Source organism: Corythoichthys intestinalis, chromosome 18 (genome assembly GCF_030265065.1).
Source record: "Corythoichthys intestinalis isolate RoL2023-P3 chromosome 18, ASM3026506v1, whole genome shotgun sequence".
Classification (NCBI taxonomy): domain Eukaryota; kingdom Metazoa; phylum Chordata; class Actinopteri; order Syngnathiformes; family Syngnathidae; genus Corythoichthys; species Corythoichthys intestinalis.
Genome location: NC_080412.1, coordinates 16,526,367 through 16,547,022, shown reverse-complemented (window position 1 = coordinate 16,547,022; position 20,656 = coordinate 16,526,367). Strand labels below are relative to the sequence as shown.

The window sequence follows — 20,656 nt, the reverse complement described above, 5'->3', positions numbered from 1 at the left end:
CTTACATAATTCACCTTTGGGACTGATTGTTGAAAACTTACATATTGTAACAATTTGTGTTATGTGATTAAAATGCAGTTAATCCAGATTAATTATTACAAAGCCTCCAATGAATTAGATATCTCTAATTAAATCTCACCACTAGTTTAATGTTAGATATACGTAAGAGGCATCATGTAACACTGATCATATCTTCAGCACAACAAGTTTGTGGGTGCTCACGTGTCAGAAATGCACTTTGTATCATAGTGGAAGTGTGAGCTTTCAATGATTCATTGAAATATTAGATAGTAAACGAGACCATGCTTAAAACAATCAGAGAAAAACAGGCCTCAAGGCATATTTCCAAGTCTACGTTAAAGTCTCAAACTAATTCAAAATGATTACTAACATTGTATCATTAGATGCACAGTCTTTAAATCGTCATGGAACGGTGACATTCTATTAAAAAAAACACGAGGGGATTCATTTAATTTGGAAATATTATTTGGTTTCAATGTTAACATATGAGAATTGTCGTGTGCCCATTATGTGTGCCCATTAACTTTTTTTTTTTTTTTTTTAAATCAAAATACATTCGACAAAAAACTATAATTATGAATAAAAGTGTGCAATGTGTGAAAAATAGATATACTGTATTCAGTACACAAGTACACACCTTTGTTAACTGATCTGACTGTTGCTTTCTGATTTTCCCATTTTCTACCTACTTATGCACACCTTGTATACACTGTACTGTATTTTCCAGCCACTGAGTGAGCTCATACTGATTCCCTTCTGCTAATCATTAGGGATCATAAAAAGTTATGTCAGCCAGAGTGAGTTGAATAACCTGCCCCTTTTCCATGGAGTTTGGGCTCAGAAAAGCGACCGCTCGGACACCAGCGTCAGCTATGGACAAGCAAGAAAGCAGACCGACATGGAGCAGGCAGATAGAGTTCACCCTGGCGGGTATTGGCTCCGCGGTGGGTCTTGGAAACATTTGGAGGTTCCCTTACCTCTGCTTCAGGAGTGGAGGAGGTGAGTGTTGACCAAATATCAATATAGAAATAGGTCTGAGAAAACTCTTGTGCTTAATTTGGAATAAGCATGAGTCAGTTTCATCAAATATAATGAATAACGGTACAGACACAACTGAAATTCATTCAATTTGTTCATTTAACTGATGAGCATTTGAAATATGACTATGTTATCATTCAGAAGTATAGTTTCTGAGGGATTTTAAAAATTTGTATTTTATGCAAAAAATATGGATCCCTGACGGAATTTTCTGAAATGCTCATTCCATTTTTCTGATATGTTGGATTTTTCTCCAATTGCTCGAACTCATTGAACTCATTGCGTGCCACTGACATCGCACTGATAAATTAACGTTCACACCCAGTCCTCCTGGTTTAAATGAATTGGATGTCTATTGTTGTCAATGGCAGGCATTGAGTTGAATACTATGTGTTCTATGTTACTGTTAACTGTTTGTTTGTTGTCCTGTTACCATTGCTGTATTTGTCCATTACCACAACTGGCTTGTGTATACAAAGTGAGGACACGAAGTATTTGCATCCCTTGTGATTTTGCAAGTTAGAAACACTTAGAAAATAGGTAGAGGTCTGAAATTTCCATCATAGATGCATTTCCAGTTATAGAGACATGATCTAAAAAAAAAAATCCGGAACTCAAATTGTATGATTTTTCAATAATTTCTTTTTAATTTACTTGAGTTCATAAGTATTTGTAGTCCTGAGAAAATCAGTGCTAATATTTAGTGCAGAAGCCTTTGTTTGCAATTACAAAGGTCAGACGCTTTCTGTAGTTCTTCACTAGGTTTTCACATTTGGAAACAGGGATTTTGGCCCATTCCTACACACAAATCTTCTTGAGATCTGTCAGGTTTCGGTGCTGTCATTGAGAAACAAAGTTTCAGCTCCGTCCAAACATTTTCTATTGGAATGAGGTCTGGAGACTGGGTAGGCCACTATAGAACCTTGATGTGCTTTTTACGCACCCACTCCTTGGATAGCTTGGCTGTGTGCTTCGGATCATTGTCATGTTGGAAGATCCAGCCACGACTCAGGAGGTTGTGGCTCTAAATCTGATGATACATTTCACCATTCGTCCTCTGCTTTATACAGTACAGTCGTCCTGTCCCCTTTGCCGAAAAGCAGCCCCAAAGCATGAAGTTTCCACCCAGCTACTTCACAGCGGGGATGGTGTTCTTAGGATTGTACTCATCCTTCTTTTTCCTCCGCACACGACGAGTAAAGTTTGCACCACAAAGTTCTACTTTGGTCTCATCTGACCACATGACTTTCTCCAATAACTCTTCCGCATCATTTAGATGGTCCCTGGCCAAGTTCAGATGGGCCTTTACATGTACTTGCTTTAACAGGGGAACCTTCTAAGCGATGCATGATTTTAAACCATTGTGCTATAATGTTCTACTGACCATAGCCTGAAACTGTGCATCTAAATGTATTCAGGTCATTGACCAGCTTCTGTCGTGTAGTTCTAGGCTGAGCCCTTGCTTTTTTCATCATGTGTGATGCCCAGTGAGGAGAGATTTTACATGGAGAACCAGTTCGAGGTAGATTATCAGTCATGTTTAGCTTTTTCCATTTTCTAGCAATTGCTGCAACTTTTCATTTATTATCACCAAGCTGCTTTCTAATAGTCCCAGAGCCTTTTCCAGCTTTGTGGAGCTCAACAAGGGTGTCTTTTGAAAGCTCTCTGGTCTTGCCCATGGTAGCACTTGAATTATGACTAAGATTATGGGGTGCACAGGTGACAATATTGAGCTCAAACGGGTGGTGGGTGGGTGGTTACCCATTGGGCAAAGGTCGACTTTTTTTTTTTTCTAAGGTAGACAACTAACTTTGAGTGTCATAATTATTGCTAATTCTCGGGGGTACAAATACTTATGAACCCCAGTAAATTACCAATGAATTGCTTAAAAAAAAAAAATCATACAATGTGATTTTTGGATTTTTTAAAATTATGTCTCTATGAGTAGAAATGCATCCATGATTGATATTTCAGAACTCTACCTATTTTCTAAGTGGGTGAACTTTCAAAATCACAACGGGTGAAAATACTGCTCCTCACTACAGTATATATTTCTCCTTCTTATCTGATAGAGGAAAAAACCATTGCAGGTTTTGTTCTTCCTTTACCTTCGTTGGAAAAAAAAAACATCTACCAAGTAACTACAGTTTTTAAAGCAAAAATACAGGCTGTCCATAAAGTCTCTACCATTTACAAAAAAATATTAAAAATGCAATTGATTAGATATTTTATTCAGATTTGTTCTATTGTATTCAGCGTTTATTCGTTTTTTTTTTTACCTCTTTTAATACACTTCTACATGGGCACCATTAGTTGCACGAAGCACATCAAGACGGTACTCGATTTCTTGCCATGTTCGCTGTAGCATAGCCTAATCAATTGTGGCAATGGCATCAGTAATCCATCGCTTAAGGTCAGTAATGTCCCTTATCTTTGTTCGATACACGATATCTTTAACATTGCCCCATAGAAAGAAGTCATTTCCAGACCGACGGACTGAAAGGGATGGGCCAATTCCTTGGCCGCCACGTTCACCAGATATCACTCCCCTGGACTTCTTTCTATGGGGCTATGTTTCTATCTGTCAGGCTGTGGTGACGAGGCGGACTCAGTTGCGGAGATTCAGGCAAAAACTTTATTTTGAAAACAGAGGTTCTTCCACTGACATGCGTGGATGAGAAAAAAGTACAAACCAAAAGCTCTCCAACAGAGGAATAAGTAAGGGCAACCACAATCAATGTTCAAATAAAAATGCACTCCAAAAGGGAGGAAAGGCAGAAACACAAAACGCTCCAAATGGAAGAAAAAGTCAAGATGGCTAAGATCAAAATGGTTCAAACACAAAGCGCTCCAAATGGAGGATAATATTCAGTATAACTATAACAGGCTATGGTGAGAGGCTGACGTGACTGACCTTGGAAGAAAGACACTTCTGCACAAGACAAGGGGAACTAAGGCATTATATACACACAAGGTAATTGGGAACAGGTGGAAACAATAGGCAAGTACGCGACTATGAAGATAGTGAAGCCTTCAAAATAAAACCGGAAATGACATGACATGACAATATCGTGTATCGAACAAAAATAAGGGACATTACTGACCTTAAGCGAAGGATTACTGATGCCATTGCCACAATTGATGAGGCTATGCTACAGCGAACATGGCAAGACATCGAGTACCGTCTTGATGTGCTTCGTGCAACTAATGGTGCCCATGTAGACGTGTATTAAAAGAGGTAAAAAAAAAAAAAAAACTTCAATAAACGCTGAATACAATAGAAAAAATCTGAATAAAAAATCTAATCAATTGCATTTTTGATAATTTTTTTAAATGGTAAAGAGACTTCATGGACACCCTGTAGGTTGCAGGAAAATATTTGATTCGTACACTGAAGAAAATAACTGGTGGATTTACTTGATAAAATCTTTGTAACAATTTGCACTTACTTAAATCCACCAGTTATTAATACAGTTTTTCGGCTTGTGAACTGAACTTAACATTGCAAGCAGTAAAATTTACTTTAAAAAAAAGTAAATACAAATTGTTACAATAATTTTATCAAGTAAATCCACCAGTTATTTTTTTCAGTGATATGCACTATAAATGAGAATTCGGGATGAGTTTTCTGTGTCCCATTCCCTTTCAGGCATTTTTATCTTGTTTTGTTTTGTGAGTTCTGTTACTTTTGATATAAACCAGTTGAAAGCTGATGAACTGTACTTGTACAAATGAATGCAACTGCCTAAAATGGAATTAATTGGGGGGAAAAAATACTATGAGTTTAAGTCTTTATGCGCTTAAGTTTTCCATATCCAGCAAGGAATGTAGTGGTTAAATTTCAATTTTGTTGCAGGTGCTTTTTTGGTACCCTACCTTCTCATGCTGATTGTTTTGGGGATTCCTCTACTCCATATGGAGTTGGCTGTCGGACAATACACAAAAAGGGGGCCAGTCCACGCTCTTGCTCAATTCTGCCCACTTTTAAAGGGTATGTTTGGCATTCAAATGGCGCTCTTTTAATTAACACTTTAAAAAATGCATCCATATTTCTGGCATTCAGGTGTAGGTATAGCATCCGTGGCCATTTCTTTCATCATGTGCACTTACTACAACGTGGTCATCACTTGGGCACTCTACTACATGTTCAGCTCCTTCCAAGCGCCGCTACCCTGGCAGAGTTGCAACAACACGTGGAACACACCCAACTGCACCGATCACGCCACCAATGGCAGCTACTCGTCCACGGCCAGCCAGGAGTTCTTCAAGTAAGTTCAGAGGACTAGGAATTGATGCTTAGAAGGCTTAGGGTCTCATAGAGTAGGTTACAAAAATATCACGTGAGCCATGTGAATGATATCAGGGAAAATGATAGGAGAGGCCAAATAAAACACAGTGCGGTAAAGATAAAGACATTGTAAACATTAGTCACTTCTATGCATACGTGCAATGATTACATACAAACGGGTTGTTGTGACGGAACCCTGGTAAAATCTGGGAACTCCCCCAAAATTATTTTAACTCATTGCCAATGACAGCACTAGACGTGTAATCCGTTTGAAGTGGGAGGGTGGCAGTCAAAATGCACTGGACGTCTAGCTCAGTCAATATTGCTGAAAGATGTGCATTCATATAGCCAGTCCTCCCATTTGTTGAATTAATCTTTTTGTGAAGATACAAGATGCTGCAGCAAACGGGCCGAGTTGAGGATGCGGGAGTCATCCGGTGGGAGCTTTGCCTTCTTCTCCTGCTGGCTTGGATTCTCATCTACCTTTGCATCTTCAAGGGGACCAAATCAACAGGGAAGGTGAGCAGAAATGACAGAAGGGATGCACTCAAAAAATGCACATGCACTATATTAACTTTTAAATACAGTAGGTGTTTTTTATCGTATATACACATTGGTTTTGTGTTTTTACGCATTACTGAATCCATTGTTGTATTTATCATACAAGAGAGTCAGTTCAAACACTTATGAATAAGCATTGATTAATATATACTAGGGCTGTCAAAATTATCGCGTTGACGGGCGTTAATTATTTTTTTAAATTAATCACGTTAAAATATTTGACGCAATTAACGCACTACCCCCGCTCAGACAGATTTAAATGACAGTACAGTGAACTGCCTGTTAATTGTGTTTTATGGAGTTTTGCCGCCCTCTGCTGGCGCTTGGGTGCGACTGATTTTATAGGCTTCAGCACCCATGAGCATTTTATAAGTAATTATTGACATCAACAATGGCGGGCTACTAGTTTATTTTTTGATTGAAAATTTTACAAATTATATTAAACCGAAAACATTAAGAGGGGTTTTAATATAAAATTTCTTTAACTTGTACTAACATTTTTCTTTTAAGAACTACAAGTCTTTCTATCCATGGATCGCTTTAACAGAATGTTAATAATGTTAATGCCATCTTGTTGATATTATTGTTATAATAAACAAATAGTCCTTATGTACTGTATTTTGAATGTATATATCCATCTTGTGTCTTATCTTTCCATTCCAACAATAATTTACAGAAAAATATGGCATATTTTATAGATGGTTTGAATTGCCATTAATTGCGATTAATTAATTTTTAAGCTGTAATTAACTCGATTAAAAATTTTAATCGTTTGACAGCCCTAATATATACGTAACGTGATTTTAACTTTTAAATCAGTGTTTTTCATTGTACATATGCATTAGTTTTGTGTTTTTACAAATTACTGAATCAATTGTTGTATTAATTATGTAAGAGAGTCAAGTAAAACACTTATGAAAAAGCATTACTTAATATCTATGTAACGCGATTGCGCAAATTGTATGACTTTTGTCCCTCTGAGGTTGCCATACACAGCAAAATCGGTGGAGTTTATTTTTTGGTGTAAATTATTTTTGAGTTGATTATTGTTTATTTGGGTGTTGTTTGAACACTAGCAGTGTTAAGACCACTTTTGGCGCGGTGCCATTTAAGTGTGTTGAACACAGACACCGCTGGCAGAGTTAAATGTACTAGCTGAGTTAATCAGCCACACCTAGTTTAAGTGCATGTGTCAGAAAACAAAGCAGGCCCAAGACTTGAGGGTGAAATGACGATACGACTGTAAGTAGTGTTGTCTGTAAATAGGTGGAGTGTGTTCGGTTGAAAAAAAAAAAAAACACAAAATAGTGAGCATGAGTTCTGTGCTTACTTAATGGATGCAAAGTCCCTCTGTTACCTCTCGCGAGCGTAACAGTAGGATGGTACAATTGCAAATAGTGGTTAGCTTGGGCCTAAAAAGTTCAGCCCGACCCGACCCGGCCCGCGGGTATTAAAGCCCTACCCAGCCTGAGCCCGATCAATTAACTTCATTTGCAGGCCAGAGCCCGAAATAACCCAAAATTTTATGTTTTATTTTTAGCTGCGAGGCCGAAAACCCCACCGGAATTTTATGTTTATTTGTAGGCCTGGGCCTGGAAAACCCCCGAAATTTTATATTTCATTAGTGAAGACTCAGGAGAAGGAGAAAATGTGGGGATGCGTTATGTTTGATCACATTTGTGACGATGCCTGTGCATAATGATAACAAATTAAAGCCTTTCTTTTGTAACAAATTTTCTCAGTTAAACAAGACTGTAAGATGCATATTCAATAAACATTTATATCTTTTATATTTGCGTGTCTGTTCTATGAGGCAGATAGTGGAGTTGACATTTATTTTAATCTCTTCAAGCTGGCAGAAAAAAAAAGTTTTCTCAATGTTTTAATAGTCTAAATATTTTTATGATCATTATAAATTCATTTACACAACGAAATAACGCTGGAAAAGTTTGGTAAATATATTTCTCGTATGAGAGCAAAGCGCCACATTCTTTTACATTCAGCGAAGCTGACACAGGTTTCTGTATAGCATCTTCAACAATCAATTTGAAGCCTTTCCATACCCCACTCCTACTGGTGCATGTTTGCCTTTTCAATTCCCCCGTCTTTAGCTTGTTTTTCACTTCTTGCTGCTCCATATCGAAAAGGAAATTCCAGGATACGGACTCGCGGAGGCCCCAGGGCAGGAGGGGAAGATTAACAAGAGGGCGGTGCTATTATTAAAATAAATATTCCTTAGTTTAACACCCAAACATTGTTTTAGTATACATATGTAAATATACTGTATGTTTATTTAAAAAAAAAAAAAGTTAGCGAGAGCGAAGTCCGGCCCGACACGCCCCGACCCAAACGTAAATAATTGACATTTTGGGCCCGACCTGGCCTGAAATTCGGCTGCCGTTGGGGTTTGTGTTCGGGGTTAAGATCTTACCTCAAATTGCCATTTAGGCCCATGTTCTGCACTATGGTCACCCACTCATCCAGGATATTAATAACATGACAATGAATATTTCAAATTAACACTCCTATTGTAAGAAAATAAAAGGTGGTTACACATTTTGCATGCAAAAGTTTAGATTAGGAATTGCTTGTTCAAGTAGTTTATTAAGCCTCACTTAAATCATTTAGGCATTTTCATTTCATTCTTGATTTTGTTGTGCAGGTGGTTTACATCACAGCGCTGCTCCCCTATGTCATCCTCTTCGCCCTGCTGGTCAATAACGTGCAGCTTCCCGGAGCAATGCAGGGTATAACGTTCTTCATTGTGCCAGAATGGGACAAGCTACTTTCAGTCGAGGTAAAAATGAAATGAAAAAAGTTTTACTTCAGAAGACAAATTTCGTGAATTGGCCGTTTTATTTGAAGGTTTGGGTGAACGCCGCGGCGCAAATCTTCAACTCTATCGGAATCGGGTTCGGATTCCTCATAGCGATGTCCAGTTATAACACTTTCAACAACAACATTATTAAGTAAAGGTCACACTTACCATCCGCACGTTACTTCCACTCAAGCTTTAAAGGTGTTTTTTCTCTCTTTACACAGGGACACACTGACGATATCCATCGTCAATTCCCTAACCAGTATTTTATCAGGTTTTGTAATATTCTCGGCTTTCGGATACATGTCTCACCTGCAGGACGTTCCGGTGCCTGAGTTGGCTGTAGATGGTAAGTAAGGAAACAACATTCAAACACTTTGAGACACTTCAGTTTTTCAGTATCACATCAGGTTTTAAACTTTATCATCCTCTTTTCTTAAAAAAATATGTATGAAAACACCCAAATATGTGTTAAAAGCTGCTCTCAGACCTAAAACAACAGCCTTTTTGCCCCTCAAATGGTTGCCCGTTTTAAACAGTAAATACACACAAAAATACACACGGTCCCAGGCTTCAACTGGGACCGTGTGCTTTGGTCAGATGAGACCAAGATTGAGCTTTTTGGCGACAAACACTCTAAGTGGGTCTGGCGTGCCACGAAAGATGCGCATGCTGAAAAGCACCTCATACCCTGTGGGGCTGTTTTGCTTCCAAAGGCCCTGGGAACCTTGTTAGGGTGCATGGCATCATGAATGCTTTGAAATACCAGGACATTTTAAATCAAAATCTGTTGCCCTCTGCCCGAAAGCTGAAGATGGGTCGTCACTGGGTCTTTCAGCAAGACAATGACCCTAAACATATAGCCAAATCTACACAGAAATGGTTCACCAGGCACAAAATCAAGCTCCTCCCATGGCCATCTCAGTCCCCAGACCTCAACCCCATTGAAAACCTGTGGGGTGAGCTGAAGAGGAGAGTACAGAGGAGGGGACCCAGGTCTCTGGATGATTTAGAGAGATTCTGCAAAGAGGAATGGCTGAAGATCTCCGTTTCTGTCTTTTACCATCTTGTGAAACATTATAAGAGAAGATTAGGTGCTGTTTTGTTGGCAAAAGGGGGTTGTACAAAGTATTGACACCAGGGGTGCTAATAATTGTGACACACATTATTTGATGTCAAATATTTTTTTCTTTGTTGGATTTTTTCCTCACTGAATGAATGCACTTGTATTGAAGGTTGGATTTTTCTCTTTTTTTCCCATTTAGGTCCCATGTTATTTGAATTAAAAAATATATATATTAGAAGCTAAAAAACACATCTTTTTCAGGGGTGCCAATAATTATGGAGGGCACTGTATCCTAGTAAAAATTGATTTGACCTAAACTATAGGATAAAAACGTTGAAGTTAAAGTTTCTGAGGTTAGTTTATTCATAAATTGTTCATAAATTCAAATATTTATGTATAAAGCAGATTGTTATGATGAAACGTCAATCAAATTCTCTCACAATAACACGTTTCTATGTTATCTAGGTCCAGGACTTGTGTATGTTGTCTACCCACAAGCATTTTCCAGTATGCCGGTGCCTCAGCTGTGGGCTGTGCTCTTCTTCTGCATGCTTCTTTTCCTTGGAATTGATAGTGAGGTAACACAAATGCTATCTTCATTAATAAGCATCATCAATAGGCAAGGCATAGGTTTGCATGAGGGACCAAATAAAAATGAAAGTTAAAAAGTCCTCTCTCACTCTGTCAGGTCAGCCACGTGGTGCGTTCAGGTACACCACGCAAAACACATTCACCACATTAGAACCCGATTCGTTATATTATTAGTTATTATTAGGGCCCGAGCACTAGGCGTGCGAAGGCCCTATTGTTTTGCAAAGGATTATTTTTTATTTTATTATTTTTTTTCAGGGCAAATGAAAACGGCCAATTTGGAGGCCTGAACATGCACGAAAAGTCACCAAAATTTGCACATACGTGCGGGAAATTGTAAATTTCGATAATTTAACAACGTTGCAAAAAAATGTAACAAAATGGCTCAGTGGCGCCCCCTTGAAATTTTAAAATTGGCCTATAACATTAGGGTTTGTCAGCGTAGAGCAATGAAATTTGGGGAGTCTATACCTTGTCTAAAACCGCTTCAAAAAAGCATTGGCACCCATATTCCAAACCCAACAGGAAATCGGTTATTTTGGATCGAATATGAAATTTTTATCGATTTACAGGGTGCACATTTGAGACCTTTTCGCCGAGGGAGTTAGTTGGATCATCTTCAAAATTGGTGAGACTGTTCAGGAGACATATGAGATCTTAAGTTTCTAAAATGGTGTGTTTTCATTCCCGGGTCTGACCTGGGCGTGGTGCCAAAGTAGGCCATTTTTTCGGCAAAACACCGAATTCAGTAAATGGCTAATAATTCTTGACACAACTTTCAATCTTTTTCATATCTGCCAAGTATATGCGGTATCCCAGCCTGAACACGACTGCATTGAAATATTACCCATTAGGCCTAGCGCCCCCTAGTGAGAACAGGAAATGCCTTTTTTTAAGAGACAGGTTCCTCCTCCAAGGGAAAAAAATCTGTTGACCTCAAACCTGCATCAGGGGAGCCTTAAGACCTGTGTTCAGGTGCCTGATGAAAAATATTGAGGTTTCGTTGAAGCGGAGGGGTCCAAACATGAAAGTGAAAATGATCGTCAACAATTTGTCTCGCAAAATACTTTGAACAGTCATAACTCAGCAGCTATACAACATATCTGCGCCAAACTTCCCATGCTTGTTGAGAGTCATACCCTGAAGGGTCCTGTAGGGGTCATTTGCATCAACTCTACAGTGCCATCTAGTGGCGACCAGTGTTGTTAATAACGGCGTTACAATATAACGGCGTTACTAACGGCGTTATTTTTTTCAGTAATGAGTAATCTAATTAATTACTTTTCTCATCTTGGCAACGCCGTTACCGTTACTGAGGCGGGAAAGTCGTGCGTTACTATGCGTTACTAAGTTGGTTGAATTAAAAAAAAGTCTGAGAGAAAAGGACTCACGGGGACGAGAGCAGAGCAGGAGTGGGGAAGACGCCGTTGCAACCGCGATGCTAGGTGGCTTCAATAATACCTGACTGCAGCCATAGCCGACAAACTACGCCCACATGACACGGTAGATATCATATTATAGAACTAGATGCAAATGACAGACACTGCTGCATTGCCAACATGTTTTAAGGACTACATGCGTTTGTAAACAGCCGCCATCTTAAAGCAGTAGACCTCTCAGGAACTTAGGAAGGCCCTGATGTAGAGATCCTTCCTAGCGAACCTAAGTAATTTTTTAAAATCTAGAATGCTCCTAAATCGGCAAAATCTTAACTTAAATCTATCTTTAAATGATGAAACAGTTTTAAAACTTACACATGTTTAAAGTAGACAGAAGGGAACTAATGCAATAACGGGAGAAATTTTAACAACTTTAACGATTGATTCACAACTTTAAATGACTTCCACACATAGCAAAGGTTACTAGCTAGTTATCGCAATACCCTTGTGTCTAGTTAAGTGGAGGGTAAAGAATTGGGCTAGGGCCAATTGTCCCCCAAACCCTTTAAGCTTCACATTGTGTGACCTGTGTGTTTTTTTTTTTGTTTTTTTTTGGAGAAAAAAAAATAAAAAATCACTAGTTACTTTGCCAAGTAACTAATTACTCTTACATTCAGGTAACTGAGTTACTAACGCAATTACTTTTTGGGAGAAGTAATTTGTAACTGTAATTACTTTTTAAAAGTAAAATTAACAACACTGCATGGCACTAAATGCGTTAGTAGACAGCCGCCATCTTAAAGCAGTAGACTTTTTAGGACGGCTCTGTTGTAGAGAACCTTCCTAGCGAACCTAAGTAACTTTTTATCTAAACTACTTCTAAATCGGCAAAATCTTGACTTGAATCTATCTTTAAATGATGAAACAGTTTTAAAACTTTCATATGTCGAAAGTAGAGAGAAGGGAACAAATGCAATAATGGCAGCAATCTTAACAACTTTTAACAGTTGATTCAGGGTAAAGGGTAAATTTGGGTCAAGAATTGGGCTCGGGCCAATTGTACCAAAAACCTTCACAAAAAACTTCACATAGTGTGGCCAATTTTTTTTTTTTTTTTTTTTTTGAGGGGGAAAAAAAAAAAGTAATGATCACCAATTACTTTGCCAAGTAACTAATTACTCTTACATTCAGGTAATTGAGTTACTAACGCAATTACTTTTTGGGAGAAGTAATTTGTAACTATAATTAATTACTTTTTTTCAGTAAGATTAACAACACTGGTGGCGACAGAAAGGAGTTTTAAAAAAGGCCTTTCCTATTGGGTTTTTTCAACGTAGAGCAATGAAATTTGGGGAGTAGATACCTTATGCCTAACTGCTCAAAAAAGCATCTTGCATCCATATTCCAAATCCAACAGAAAATCGGGTATTTTGGATCGAATGTGAAATTTCTGTCCATTTCTAGTACAGTTTACATTTGGAGGCCTGGACATGCACGAAAACTCACCAAATTTTGCACATACATGCGGCTTTGTGTGGATTTCGATAATCTTGCAACGTTACAAAAAAATGTAACAAAATGGCTCAGTGGCGCCCCCTTGAATTTTTCAAAAAGGCGTTTCTTATTAGGTTTTTTTTAACGTAGAGCAATGAAATTTGGGGAGTCGATACCTTGTGCAAAACTGCTCCAAAAAGTCTCTTGCACCCATATTCCAAACCCAACAGGAAATCGGGTATTTTGGATCGAATGTGAAATTTTTATCAATTAACAGGGTGCACATTTGAGACCTTGTCACAGAGGGAATCAGTTGGATCATCTTCAAAATTGGTTAGACAATTCAGGAAACATGTGAAATCTAAACTTTTCAAAATGGTGCGTTTTCATTCATGGGTCTGACCTGGGCGTGGTGCCAAAGTCGGCCATTTTTTTGGCAAAATGACAAATTCAGTAAATACTAATAGCTCCTTGAAACAACGTTCAATCTTTTTCATATCTGACATGTATGTGCGGGATCCCACCCTTAACACGAGTGCATTGAAATATTGCTCATTAGGCCTAGCGCCCCCTAGTGGATACAGGAAATGCCTTTTTTTTACTAAACAGGCTCCTCCTCCAAGGAAAAAAAATATATTCACCTGAAACCTGCATCAGGGGAGCCTTAAGACATGTGTTCAGGTGCCTGATGAAAAATACAGTGGTACCTCTACATACGATCACTTCGACACACGATCTTTTCGACATCCGACGTAAAATTTGAGCCGCCATTTGTTTCTACATCCGACGAGTTGCTCGAAATACGACGACATGACAGCACTGCAAACGAACGCACGGTGGATTTTCTTGTGTGAGAAATCAACACAGTTTTCAAAAAAAGATGATACAGTTGGAGAAACAAGGAAAAAAGTGATGCTTACCTTTGAAATGAAGATGCAAGTTATAGAAAAATATGAGCTTGGTGTGCGCGTCCCTGAACTGGCTCAACAATACAGCTCCATGGTCCTCTTCCGACCACCGTTCGCCACTATTTATAAGTTAAGGTGACAATTATTATTGTGGTAACATTGCCAAGGAAATCGCCAGCTTCGTCACGTTTTTATCATTTATTTAAGAACTTATCCAACACAAAACGCCCATTGTCTTAAGCAGTTGACTGCTCTCAAGAAAACGAAAGTATTATCTCTACCGCACCGACCTATCTCACCGTGACGTCAGCTTCGCGGTGCGTTCAGGGACAGTAAAAAGTGTCCGCCATATTAGAATCCAATTTGTTACATTATTTACAGGAATAATTATTAATTATTCTTCTTATTATTATATTATTCTGACTTATTTATTTATAACTTATTTGTTTTTCTATGTTTAATTGCCATTTGTAACAGTGCCAGCAGTATTTATTAAGAATTTAGTGTATGTTTTTAGGCTTTGGAACGAATTAATGGAATTATAATGTATTCCTATGGGAAAATCCTGCTCGACATACGACCATTTCGACTTACAAACAAGGTCCTGGAACGAATTAAATTCGTATGTAGAGGTACCACTGTACTGAGGTTTGGTTGAAGCAGAAGAGTCCAACAGGAGAAGTGAAAATGACTGAAGCCATTTCGTCTCACCACAAGTTTTGAACAGTCATAACTTCTACAACATATCTGCGTCAAACATCTCGTGCTTGTTGAGTCATACTCTGAAGGGTCTTGTAGGGGTCATTTGCATCAACCCTATAGCGCCAACTAGTGGCAATAGAAAGTCACTCATTTTTCTAATATATGTCCAGTTCTTTTCAGGTTGGTCATTGTAGTTTCAAGACCTTTTGAAATACTTATTTTACGGCCCATGTCCACATGTCTCTGTCTGTTGCCGTGACGACCCTTTATTCGCTCCTTTTTTTTAGTACTCTTTCCAATAAGGGTTTTTATCTCTTAGGTGTGTGAATGTAAAGAGGCAACTTTCGAGCATGTTAGGTTCTAATGAGATGACTAGAGAGGACGATCTGCCACCCTCCTGACCTGCACACTGTCCGAGTTGCGTGACGTCCGACTTGCACTAGATTGCGAGGGCCCGTTCAGTCCTGCTTGCAGGCCTAGTTATTATTATTATTACCATTATTATATTATTATCTTGATTTTTATTCATAATTTATTTATTTTTCTCAGTGTAACTGTAACTGCTGTTTGCAATAGTACCAGCAGTATTTACTGAGGACTTAGCGTAGGTTTTCAGACTGTGGAACGAATTAATGAAATTATAATATATTCTTATTGGAAAATCCTGCTCAACAAACGACCATTTCGCCTTACAAACAAGGTCCTGGAACGAATTAACTTCGTATGTAGAGGTATTTGACTTAGAGCGTTGCCGTTAATATGACTCGAAAGCGCAGATTTTAACCTCGCTCTCAGTTTTCTATCTAGGACCGATTGACACCGAAAAGCCGGCGATATGATCCTTTCAATTTCATATGGGAAATATGTTTTCTCCACTAGAGGGCACTCATGTTCTTTGGACGAATGCTGTTTATTTTTTTTCAATGATTTTTTTTTTTTGTAGTTCTTTGGCTTAATGTGGTTATGTATATGTTATAGTACAGTATCATAATAACAGTTCATTTAGATAATTTTGCGCTGAGAAAAAAAATTGTTTAAAAAAAAAAAAAAAAATCAAAGATCGTTACTCCCAGTGTTACTAATTACTTGAGTAGTTTTTTCATCAAATACTTTTTTTACTTGTACTTGAGTACATTTTTGTATGATCGCTTTTACTTTTAGTTGAGTAATATTGGCTACTCTACCCACCTCTGCACAGTATAAACCACCACAATGGGAGTACAACAAACTCCCATGTGGCACATTAAAATTGTTCAGACAATTAAGACACTCAGATTTTCATTCTCCGTGTCAAAGCAGCTGATCAGGATGGAGGTAAAAAATCAAGAGGCTTGTCAAAATTATCAAAAATTATCAATGAATCGATACTGAAATGTATGCACATATGATATTCTATAGTTAAAGTATCGATACTCAGTAATTTAATTGTTTTTGCAGCAGAAATTTGTTGTCATGGGGTAATTTTGATTTTACTCTACTCTTGATTATAATGGAGGATATTTTTGCATTTCCCTGGTTAACTCATTGGCTGCCATTGACGCCACTAGAACGTTCATTCGTTGCCACCCTCCCAGTTCAATTGGATTGGACGTCTACTAGTGATGAATTTATTTAAAGCATTTTAATTTAGTTTTTAAAGGGATCCACGGATAGAAAGACTTGTAGTTTTTAAGAGATAAACCATATTATGAGTTAAAATAATTTGATATTGAAACCCCTTTTGATGTTTTCGTTTTTATACAATTTGTAAAATTATTTTACCAAGTAGGTCGCCATTGTTGTTGACGTCGCATGGTTACGGTCGGGGCCGGCCCAGCCTATACGCAGACTATGCAGCTGCTTAGGGCCCCTGACCACTAGGGGGCCCCCAATCTGGCAATTGTTTAATTTATATTCTATTTTGTTTACTAAAGTTTGCTTTATTTGACTTTTGTGAGTTTTGATAATTGATTACAAGCTGAAAAAAAATAAAAGATCTTCCTTAACTTCTTTCTTTCTTCTTTTAGAAAAAGGTTTGGCGCTATCTACAGTCAGTACTGACAATCATTTGGGGTGAGAAGTTTGAAGTATGCAGTGCAACAAAATCTGATTAATATACAAAATATGGACGTATGGGTTGGATTGCATGTATGAGTTTCACAGTAGACTGTGACGAAATGGTGGGCCAAAAATATTTGCATTATTTTGCTTAGGGCCCCCAAATGGCCTGGGCCGGCCCTGGTTACGGTGCTGGGCTTGCAGAGTATGACCCTGGCGACATAAACATGTAATTTGTTTAACCCTTTGAATTTGAACCCCAGAGGAACATTAATGAGGATGACAGCACAGTCGATATTTCACAAAACGGGCAGCAAAAGCAAAATGAACAGGAAAGACAAGATGAGAAGAGGGAAAAAAATCTAATCTTATATAAAAAAAATATCAAATAAGGGTGGTTTAAATACACTACGTGACTAATGTGGTCAACAGATCAACAATCTGCTTCCACAAGAAAACACAATGCTTAAAAGTATGAGAGGGAAACACATGCAAAAAGTATTTGGAGGCAATGGAAAGGTAATAAAAGGCTCAATAAAAACAATAATAGTAAGTACTCGCCGCTGTTAACCGATGAGCGCATGTGTTGGACGTTTCGCTGCGTAGAAGGAATTGCAGTAACCTGGTAGTATTCGTCGAGTAACAGTGACAATTTACATCATCACCCCCAGCGTCCATAAAACATGGCGCCCTCTGTAGGTCTAAACATGTACTAAATATTATAGATTTTTAAATCCATGGCGATATTTTATGTGTTTCTGATAACATATTTTAGTCAAAGAGAACAATTGTGGCCTTTTAGAGCCTAGAAGTCTTTCAGTCTGATGTTCTATTTAATCGGGAAATGGAAGACGATTCATTTCCTGTTTTTTGCTAAAACACATAAAAACACTCAGTTTTTTTGTTTCCCAAAATTAGAAGGAAAAACGAATGGCCAAAAGGTACGCGGACCATGACACGCTGACTTTATCGTCTTTATTTAGAACCAAGAGATTAATTCATTTTTTAGATTTTGTTTTCTCTTTAGAAATCTTTAGGTGAAATCCAAATCCAATTTTTTCGTGTTTTCCGACTCGAGTGAGGTACAACTTGGCGGTCTGAACGGGACAAGTCACATAGAAGTGGACCATTTCAAATCCGATCCGGGCCAGAATGTGGCGGCGGTCTGAACTTTCAAGTCTCTCAAATCGTAATTCATGCAGCAATTACGTCAGCAAAGAGCAAGAGCGGCAGGCAGGACGGCAGCGATGTAGCTGTGGATTAGCGCTAGCGTCGAGCTTGAACTCGGCTTTTGTGCTGGAGGTGGGCTTGATGTATTGGACGTCTCGCCGCGAAGGAATTGCAGTAACCTGTTAGTATTCTTCGAGTGACAGTGACAATCTACGTCATCACTCAGAGCCTCCATTGCATGCATAAAACGTGGCGCCCTCCGTAGGTCGAAACCTGTACTAAATATAGATTTTTAAATCAACGGCAATATTTGATGTGTTTCTAATCTAGGGCTGTCAAAATTATCGCGTTAACGGGCGGTAATTAATTTTTTAAATTAATCACGTTAAAATATTTAACGCATACATGGAACGACCCACTCGTGCATTGCCGCGAATAGACTACAATGGCGCCGTTATATGAATGTTGAGAGCTAAAAGCGCTCAATGTAAAGAGAACTGGCATTCCCAATCAAAATCGCTATGCAAAATAATACTCAGACTTTGATCAAACTCTATTCAAACATTTCGTTTAGCTCAACAAATACACTAGATGGCAATATTTACTTACAATATACAAACTATCAAAATTACTATAACTCTTTTACACATATTTTAGTGAAAGAGAACAATTGTGGCTTATTAGAGCCTACAAGTCTTGAAGTCCGAGGTTCCCCTTAAGTTTTTTTCAATTAATCACGTTAAAATATTTAACGCGTGCGCGGAACGACCCACTCATGCATTGCCGCGAATAGACTACAATGGCGCCGTTATATGAATGTTGAGAGCTAAGAGGCAGAGACAAGTGAGTGGAGTGACAGGCATTCATTGGAGCCGCATTATATATTGATATAAGCTTTGCCATCTCTTCCACATCAATTATAAAGTATAACTGAATGACAGGAGATGATCTTTTTCTTATCACCCTGTATTATACACAACGCAGAGAAGAGATACCATTTGCAGCCACCACTGACAGTCATGGCTGCCCAACTTCCCATCATGTTTTTGGGCAGTTAAGAACAGTTAAGTCGCTACAGTATCATTTAGTGAAAGCGCAACAAAAATAATATTCCTATCTCTCAAAAAAAAAAAAAAAGCGCTCAATGTAAAGAGAACTGGCATTCCCAATCTAAATATCTATGCAAAATAATACTCAGACTTTGGTCAAACTCTATTCAAGCATTTCGTTTAGCTCAACAAATACACTAGATGGCAATGTTTAGTTACAAAATACAAACTATCAAACTTACTATAACTTGTACTCACATTTATCTTTTAAGAATTACACATATTTAAGTGGAAGAGAACGAGTGTGGCTTATTAGAGCCTACAAGTCTTGAAGTCTGAGGTTCCCCTTAAGTTTAAAAATAATAATAATGTATGCAATGTCAAAATCAACGCTTCTCTTCTTTCTGTTCTGCCAGTTTGCCATGGTTGAAGTGATGGTCACCAGTCTGGTGGATCAATCCAATCAGCAGCTTCTGAAATTCTTCAAGAGGAAAGAGCTGTTAGTTCTTGTAGTTTGTTCAATCGCGTTTCTTCTCGGGATTCCAAATGTGACGCAGGTAAGAGAAATGCAGTATGTTCTACATCTACAGTTTACAGATTATGAATCTCTTTCCAGGCGGGGATCTATGTTTTCCAGCTAATGGATCATTACACCGCCATCGTGTCTATTATGTTCCTCGCATTCTTCGAGGTGGTAGGCATTTGCTGGTTTTATGGTGAGTAAAACAAGGTTTATGTTGAGGCGTTTGGTGACTCATTGATCATTCCGTGATGGAAAACTTTATTTTTAAGCTTATGTTTGGTCATACTGTATTTATAGGTGTGAGGCGGTTATCTGACAACTTGGAAGAGATGACAGGGAAAAGGCCAAGCATATTTTTCAAACTGTGTTGGCAAATCATCGCTCCTTTTCTAGTCACCGTGAGTCAGCAGATTGTACGACCGTGTTGTTATGGACTGGCAAACCAGAGTAAATGTGTTTTTTTATTTATTTTTTTTTTTTGTGGTGGTGGTGTGGGAAGGTTATCCTCATTTTTTCAGTTATCCAGTTCAAACCAGCTCGCTATGAAGACTATGTTTTCCCTCCGTGGGCTCAAGGGCTTGGCTGGGTCATCGCCATGGCATCCATCGTTTGGATCCCTTTGGCCTCCATTCACACATTGTGGGTGCTACCTGGCTCATTTTTGCAGGTGATGTTAAAATACTTACGTCATAAAACTTAAGACTTTTCCCATTCAATGTGTTCATGATACAGTACTGTTCCGAAACTTTAGCTTCCATTAAATGTGTTGTTTCAGCAACGCTATGCAGCAAGGGCGTAGGTTTGCATAGAGACGGTTGGGACATTACACTACAAACTTTTCAGGACGCTCAACTTGTCCCCACCAACTTTTCAGCAACCTTATTTGCATTATATAATAACTTAATTATAACACAACTTAAAATGGCTACAAAAGTCTGTGCAGAGATAATCACCTACATATATTTTCAGGCTCATTAGCAATATTTAACATATCATGTTGGGTTGTTCCGA

At 38.3% G+C, this 20,656-nt stretch overlaps 1 protein-coding gene across 1 annotated transcript in view; it reads left to right on the top strand.

Moving 5' to 3' along the window:
• The first annotated feature begins 893 nt into the window (after positions 1 to 893).
• The window catches only part of si:ch211-283g2.1 (sodium-dependent dopamine transporter), a 28,808-nt gene continuing 9,045 nt past the window's right edge, over positions 894 to 20,656 (top strand). The window contains exons 1-12 of the mRNA XM_057821517.1: positions 894 to 1,020; positions 4,916 to 5,050; positions 5,123 to 5,327; positions 5,734 to 5,866; positions 8,571 to 8,705; positions 8,774 to 8,877; positions 8,951 to 9,075; positions 10,258 to 10,370; positions 19,539 to 19,679; positions 19,739 to 19,838; positions 19,943 to 20,043; positions 20,145 to 20,312. Of these exons, the coding sequence (XP_057677500.1) occupies positions 894 to 1,020; positions 4,916 to 5,050; positions 5,123 to 5,327; positions 5,734 to 5,866; positions 8,571 to 8,705; positions 8,774 to 8,877; positions 8,951 to 9,075; positions 10,258 to 10,370; positions 19,539 to 19,679; positions 19,739 to 19,838; positions 19,943 to 20,043; positions 20,145 to 20,312 (1,587 nt within the window). The remainder of the gene's footprint in view (positions 1,021 to 4,915; positions 5,051 to 5,122; positions 5,328 to 5,733; positions 5,867 to 8,570; positions 8,706 to 8,773; positions 8,878 to 8,950; positions 9,076 to 10,257; positions 10,371 to 19,538; positions 19,680 to 19,738; positions 19,839 to 19,942; positions 20,044 to 20,144; positions 20,313 to 20,656) is intronic.